The sequence below is a fragment of the Mandrillus leucophaeus genome, unplaced genomic scaffold (assembly GCF_000951045.1).
Source record: "Mandrillus leucophaeus isolate KB7577 unplaced genomic scaffold, Mleu.le_1.0 Scaffold26, whole genome shotgun sequence".
NCBI classification, from domain to species: Eukaryota; Metazoa; Chordata; class Mammalia; order Primates; family Cercopithecidae; genus Mandrillus; species Mandrillus leucophaeus.
In genome coordinates this window covers 4112790-4120465 of record NW_012102698.1, presented here as the reverse complement: position 1 = coordinate 4120465, position 7676 = coordinate 4112790, and the positions used below count along the sequence as shown (strand labels likewise).

The window sequence follows — 7676 nt, the reverse complement described above, 5'->3', positions numbered from 1 at the left end:
CCCCAACAATTCGGAGCAATAGGAGAATCTTTGAAATAAACACATGATACACCCAATTCCTGCTTTCTTCATTTGAACTGAATGTCAGTTCTGATACGTTTGTTAGAGTAAAAAGTAGCAGTACACCGTTATTATCACCTTATACTTTGAATTTCTAAAGTCCGCATATTCAGTGCTAAGAATTGTTTGGTTGTTTAACTGAACACCTCACTCATTTTTTGGAAGGTGCAGTTTGCTTCTTAAGCCCAAAGCAGCTTCTTAAGCCCAAAACAGTAAGAGTGTGAGTGTGAGAGCAAGCGTGTGCACATGTGTGTATGTGTATGAGCACATGTGTACACATGTGAGTGTGGGTATGTGTGTGAGCAGTGTATATACATGTGTACATGTGTGCGTGTGTGTGGGTACATGTGTGCATAATGTGAGGGTACATATGTGTGCATATGCATGCATGTGAGCATGTATATGTACATATGTGTAGTAAGTGCATGTCTGTATACATGTGTGAATGCATGGGTTTGTAGTGTGTGTGGATGCATGTGTGTGAGCATGCATGTGTATGTGTGTGTACACAGGTGTGGGTACATGTGTGAATGTGCATGTATCCATGTGTGGGTGCATGTGTGTGTGCATGTGCATGTGTGAGTGTGTGTGTACATGTGCATGCATAGATGTGTGAGTGTGGGTGCATGTGTGTGAGCATGCATATTAGTGCATGTGTTTGTGTACCTGTGTGAGCATGGATGGATGTGTGAGTGTGGGTGCATGTGTGTGTCCATGTGCATGTATGGGGGTGGAGGTGCATCTGTGTACACGTGTGGGTGTGTTTGTGTACACATGCATGCATGGATGTATGAGTGTGGGTGCATGTGTGTGAGCATGCATGCGGGTGCACATGTGTATGTGTACCCGTGTGCGCACGGATGTGTGAGTGTGGGTGCGTGTGTGTGTGCGCATTTGTGCATGAGCATGCTGCATGTTGGGGGCTGAACTCTCAGCTGCAGGGGAATGAGGAACCAATCATCACACAGAGGGCACTGACTCTGTCCAAGCCCCTCAGTCTCATTTTCTGTTGCTTCCTCCAAAGTCTTCTGATGACATTCTCAACCCCTGACAGATCAGCATCTTACCTTTTTAGACGCTGTTGAAAAGCACCCATTTTTTTTGCCTCCCTCAGCCCCCTGGCTCTGCTTCCATCCCTATCACCCTCAAATCAAGGGGCAGTGAGTTCCTCAGAGGCGCTCTGCCCCATCACCAAGGGCCCTGACCATTTTCTGGCCCACGGTTCTGAAATCTCAGGGGCTCAAACAGTCCCAGTGTCCAGATGGACAGAGACATTCTCCATCCACCCCTCACTCCTCCCCTCAGCTAAACCCACCTCTCCTCAATCAACGGCATCTACGTTCCGCTCCATGCAGCGGCCTCCCCCTGCCCCCACAGCCTCCTCCGTGCACCCTGGCCAGTTCCAGCCCCGACCCAAGCCTCCTGGCCGATTCTAGGCCCCCCACAACTCCCCCACCGGCTTCAGGCCCCCCAGCATTCTAGCCCATTCCAGCTCAGTCACGGGGCTTTGTGTCATCTGATCTGAAGACCATGAGCTGCTCTTGACAGAAGAAAGGCATTGGCCACCGCAAAGAGAAATTCAGTTCCCCTCTTCTAGCAAACCAGAGGGCTGCTTTAAAATTAAAATCTAGGCTGGGCACGGTGGCTCATGCCTGTAATCCCAGCACTTTGGGAGGCCGAGGCGGGCAGATCACCTGAGGTCAGGAGTTCGAGACCAGCCTCAACATGAAGAAACCCCGTCTCTACTAAAAATGCAAAATTAGCCGGGCATGGTGGTGCACGCCTGTAGTCCCAGCTACTTGGGAGGCTGAGGCAGGAGAATTGCTTGAACTTGGGAGGCGGAGGTTGCGGTGAGCCGAGATTGCACCCCTGCACTCCAGCCTGGGCAACAAGAGCAAAACTCCATCTCAAAAAAAATAAAATAAAATAAAAAGTAAAATAAATAAAATTAAATTAAAATCTATCCATCCCCTGTGCTTCCCCATCAAGGCTTTGAACATTTCAGGGTTGCTTTCACCCCAGCGGCCCCTGCAGGGAGGAGGCGAGCCTGCCTTCCTCAGCACATAGCCCATTACGGTTCGTGTGAATCCATCAGTTTACCAGCCTGGACAATTCACTGTGCCGCCTCTCATCCCCAAACAGAAACGAAGTCCGCAGCCAGCCCTGAGGTCAGTGTGCCTTCCTGAGGCTCTGTGGGGCGTGGCTGGGGCTGTGAGATCACCCAGGCTGGAAAGCGATAAAACAGGGACTGGATGTGGGCCACTGGCCAGAGATCAAGGTGAGTGCTTCCAGCCCGATGCTTGGTCTCCCTAACAGATTTCTCACCCACAGATGGGGCTGCTTTCTGAGATGTGTAAGGGACACAGGCTATGGTCTTCCAATACCTACCATGGCCACAAAACCAGAGCTTGGCCAAGAGATTCGGGCTGTGTGGCCTGGTGGTGGGCATCCTGCCAATGGGCCTTTTCCCAAACTAAGCAGAGAGGGTATCCTGCATTGGAAGGAGCCAGCTCTGGAAAGCCCGTCAGCAGGCCAGGCAGAGAGGAGGGGGCCATGCCTCCAATGTCCTGCGTGCAGACAAGGACACGGGGTGGGACGCTGGCTTGGAGCAAACAGTGTGATCAAACACAAAGAGTTACATGAAGGTTGCAGGTTGTCTTGAAAACTGGTACCTATGGTGCTCTGGCTTTGGGGGTGTGGGTGGAAGGAGGCATCTGACTCTTAGAAGAGTGCACGGTTCTCTTTTTCTACAGAAAACCAAATTGTGAAGCCCAATCCTAGACTATTCATCTATCATTTCTTTCTTTTTTTTTGAGACGGAGTCTCGCTTTGTCGCCCAGGCTGGAGTGCAGTGGTGCGATCTCAGCTCACTGCAGCCTCCACGTCCCAGGTTCAAGCAATTCTCCTGCCTCAGCCTTCCGCATAGCTGGGACTACAGGCACACGCTGCCATGCCCAGCTAAATTTTTGTATTTTGGTAGAGACAGGGTTTCACCGTGTTGCCAAGGCTGGTCTCGAACTCCTGAGCTCAGGCAATCTGCCCTCCTCTGCCTCCCAAAGTGCTGGGATTACAGGCGTGAGCAACCATGCCCTGCCCTCTTGTTTTTTTTTGAGACAGAGTCACCCAGGCTGGAGTGCAGTGGTGCTATCTCGGTTCACTGCAACCTCCGCCTCGCATGTTCAAACAATTCTCCTGTCTCAGCCTCCCGAGTAGCTGGGATTACAGGTGCCCACCACCATGCCTGGATAATTTTTGTATTTTTAGTAGAGACGGGGTTCACCATATTGGTCAGGCTGGTCTCCAACTCCTGACCTCAGGTGATCCACCTGCCTCAGCCTCCCAAAGTGCTGGGATTACAGCCGTGAGCCCCCACACCCGGCCTATTATTTATTTCTTTAAGGTTAAAATGCAAACAGATTCCTGCCTGCAAGTTGCTGCATGTGACCCTCAGCTGAGGGTGATGGGGTTCCTAGAGCTTGGGGGTCTCCAAGGGCAGGTGCAGGAGGATGCCAGGAGTACCGTTTGCACTCAATGCTGGGGGCAGGTCATTAGGAAGAACGATAACTTAACTCTGCTTTGAATTATTTAGAGTCTCCTCTGTTGCCTAGGCTGGAGTGCAGTGGCGCAATCATGGCTCACTGCAGCCTTGAACTCCTGGCCTCAAGGCATCCTCCTGCCTCAAACTCCCAAGTCACAGGGACTACAGGCGTGTGCCACCATGCCTGGCTAATGTTTTTATTTTGTGTAGAGATGTGGTCTTGCCATGTTGCCCAGGTTGGTCTTGAACTCCTGGGCTCAAGCCATCCTCCCGCCTCAGCTTCCCAAGTAGCTGGGACCACAGGCACACGCCACCATGCCCAGCTAGTTTAAAAAAAAAAAAAATCATTTTTTGTAGAGACAAGGTCTCCTTGTGTTGCCTGGTCTCGAACTCTTGGATTGCCTCAAGTGATCCTCCTGCCTCAGCCTCCCAAAGTGCTGGGATTACAGTGTGAGCCACCGTGCCCAGCCTGCTTTCAATTCTTAAATCCAAGGGAGAAATATAAGCTGGCAAACAAAGTAAGTCTTCCCAATTTTGGGTTGTACTAATCATCTCCAGGATAGAGACTCCAAGCTCAAAGTTACATTTTCTTTCACTCTCATGATCCAGGAAGGGTCTAATTGGGAGAAGCCTCTGGGGCTGCCTAGCGTGGGTGTCTGCTGGAAACTTCTCAAATGTCTCAGCCTATTTAACTGGAGAATTCACTGAAGAATTAAAGGACTCAGTAAAGAAGAGGTTTGGTTTGTTCATGAAAGTAAGTAGCTTGTGAAATGCTTTATTTTCCTGTGACTAAAATTCCACCTTGTAATTCCCAGTAAGGATTGCTTCAAGCTATTCATTAATACAAATTAAACCTGTTTCACCATGTTCATAGGAAAATGGAAAAAAAAAAAAAAGGATATTCATTCACCAACTGAGGGCTGGCTCTTCTTTGAAGGTAGCTCTGAGATTTTTTTTTGTAATGGAGACAAAGGCTTGTTTAACTGTTGGGGAGGGGGAAGGAAGACTTAGGCCAGGCAGGTGGGGACATGGAGGATGAGCCATGAGGGGCAACTTAGGTGCCTCTGAAAAGGTCCAGAGCTACCTTAAAAGACAGGGTTTCTATAACAAGTGGTCCTTTCTTTTCCTTTCTTTCTTTTTTTTGGAGACAGTCTCACTCTGTTGCCCAGGCTGGAGTGCAGTGGTGCGATCTTAGCTTACTGTCACCTCTAGCTCCCAGGTTCAAGCAATTCTGCCTCAGCCTCGCAAGTATCTGGGATTACAGGCAACTACCACCATGCCTGGCTAATTTTTTGTGTTTTTAGTGGAGATGGGGTTTCACTGTGTCAGCCAGGATGGTCTCAATCTCTTGACCTCATAATCCGCCCGTTTTGGCCTCCCAAAGTGCTGGGATTACAGGCATGAGCCACTGCACCCGGTTTACAGGTGGCCCTTTCTAAGCCCTGAGATGTCACTGCCTTTTCACCGAAGGCAGAAAAAGAATGTAGGCATGTTTGTCTGAGAGGCAGGGATAGTTTTAGGAGAAAGGACCATGAGCACATTTTGAGTGGGAAGTGAGTGGTTTCATTTTCTAGCCTTACAACATGGTTTGGCTCTGTGTCCCCACTCAAATGTCATGGTGAACTGTAATCCCCAGTGCTGGAGGTGGGGCCTGGGGGGAGGGATTGCATCATGGGGGTGATCTTCACGAATGGTTTAGCACCATCCTCTTGGTGCTACTCTAGTGATAGCGTTCTCACAAGATCTGGTGGGTGAAAAGTGTGCAGCGCCCCCCGTCTCTTGTCTCTGCTCCTGCCATGTAAGACGCCTGCTCCCACTTCACCTTCCGCTATGAGTGAAAGTTCCCTGAGGCCTCCCCAGAAGCAGAAGCTTCCTGTACAGCCTGTGGGCCACGAGCCAATTAAACCTCTTTTCTTTATAAATTACCCAGTCTCAGGTATTTCTTTATAGCAGTGTGAGAACAGACTAATACACCTTAAAATAGGGATTTACTTTACTATTCTATTTTATGTTTTTGAGATAGGGTCTCGATCTGTCACCCAGGCTGGAGTGCCGTGGCATGATCTCAGCTTACTGCAACCTCTGCCTCCTGGGTTGAAGCGATTCTCATGCCTCAGCCACCCAAGTAGCTGGAATTACAGGCGTGTGCCACCCTGCTCAGCTAATTTTTGTATTTTTAGTAGAGATGGGGTTTCTCCATGTTGGCCAGGCTGGTATCGAACTCCTGGACTCAAGCGATCTGCCCACCTTGGCCTCCCCAGAGTGCTAGGATTACAGGCGTGACCCACCCTGCCTGGTCAGTTTTCTTTGGTTTTTTTGTGTGTTTTTTTTTAAAATCCAGTTAATGCTGGGTGCCATGACTCGCACCTTTAATCCCAGTGCTTTGGGAGGCCAAGGTGGGAAGATCACTTGAGGCCAGGAGTTTGAGACCAGTCTGGGAAACATTTCCTCTCTACCAAAAAACAAAAACAAAAACAAAACAACAACAAAAAAACAGCCAGGTGTGGTGGTGCACATCTGTAGTCCCAGCTCCTTGGGAGGCTGAGGCAGGAGGACTGCTTGAGCCCAGGAGTTCAAGGCTGCAGTGAACTATGATTGCACCACTGCACTCCAGCCTGGGTGACAGAGCAAGACCCTATCTCTATTTAAGAAAAATGCACCTAAGAAATCACCTTAGTGCTTGGATAAGCTACTAAGGTTTTTGTGGTTTTTTTTCCCTAAGTGTATTAATTACATAGCCAATATAATAACTTGGTGGCTAAGATCTTTGAGGTGATTCCAAGCAAGAAGAAAGGAGTTGTTATTAAGCCACAGCTCAGAGTCTCAGAATGAACTATTTCTATTGTCGCTGTGCTTTGCTTAACTGTGGGATAAATATGATTTTTTCAACATTCAACACATGTGTGCTTAATCATTCTCTACGACACTGGTTCCACGTTGCCAAGAGAACCCAGAACGGCCGCAAACACCTACCGGATTGTTACCGGCCTTTCCTGAGAGGATGACCCGGGCTTTGACCTTGTTCATGTTGAAGTTCTTCAAGTAGGCCTCGTAGATTCTCTTGGCCAGAGATTTGAGATCTGCGGTTTCAGAATCTTCTATGTCATGTTCGCAGGTAAGAATTTCTGCTTTCAGTTTTGCTTTTTCAGATCTTGGCATTCGTCCAAAACGAATCGCTAGGGTTTGGAGGGGGAAACAGGCATGAGCAGTGAGGTCATGACTGCGCGGACAGGGCTGGACGAGGGGCTCCCCCAGGACTTAAACCAGGAATGAAAATTCACAGGCAGTTCAGACCCATCCTTGATTACTATTCGGCTTTCCACTATGGAGAGATGAAAAACTCAAACTCCATACGCTGTAGACTTTTTTTTTTTTGAGACGGAGTCTCGCTCTGTCGCCCAGGCTGGAGTGCAGTGGCCCGATCTCAGCTCACTGCAAGCTCCGCCTCCCGGGTTTTTCTCCTGCCTCAGCCTCCCAAGTAGCTGGGACTACAGGCGCCCGCCACCTCACCTGGCTAGTTTTTTGTATTTTTTAGTAGAGACGGGGTTTCACCGTGTTAGCCAGAATGGTCTTGATCTCCTGACCTCGTGATCCGCCCGTCTCGGCCTCCCAAAGTGCTGGGATTACAGGCTTGAGCCACCACGCCCGGCCCACTGTAGACTTTTAAACAGGTGCAGGCTGAAGGTGACACCATTGTTCGTCTCATTAGTAGGGTGCATATCACCATCAGGTGCATCATCAACCTTTGAGTGAATGAGGTGAACGGGGCTTCAGGGTGAGTTTATATAATAACTGCTTCTTTTTCCAGAAGGTAGACATGCAAGTCTTACGAACAACTTACTTTAGTTACATTCACATCACAATTAGCATGTTCTAAAACTATTACATGATTGGCTAGAAGGAAATTCCTAATGTGGCGAGATGTTTGAGGTGGCACACGCTTCCTATGGATGAGGCGAACATTCTGTCATTTTGGTGCCTTCCACTTGGTTTTTCGATTCTGTATCAAAGTCTTACCATTTGAAGTTTCTAACAGCGAGTCCAATGTGCCACTGAATCTCAGCTATTTGAGACTTTT

General features: G+C 48.9%; 1 protein-coding gene across 1 annotated transcript in view; it reads right to left on the bottom strand.

The window, feature by feature from the left end:
• Positions 1–7676, bottom strand: part of PPARA (peroxisome proliferator-activated receptor alpha) — a 97984-nt gene that overhangs the window by 9864 nt on the left and 80444 nt on the right. The window contains exon 4 of the mRNA XM_011984070.1: positions 6572–6818. Within this exon, the coding sequence (XP_011839460.1) occupies positions 6572–6818 (247 nt within the window). The remainder of the gene's footprint in view (positions 1–6571; positions 6819–7676) is intronic.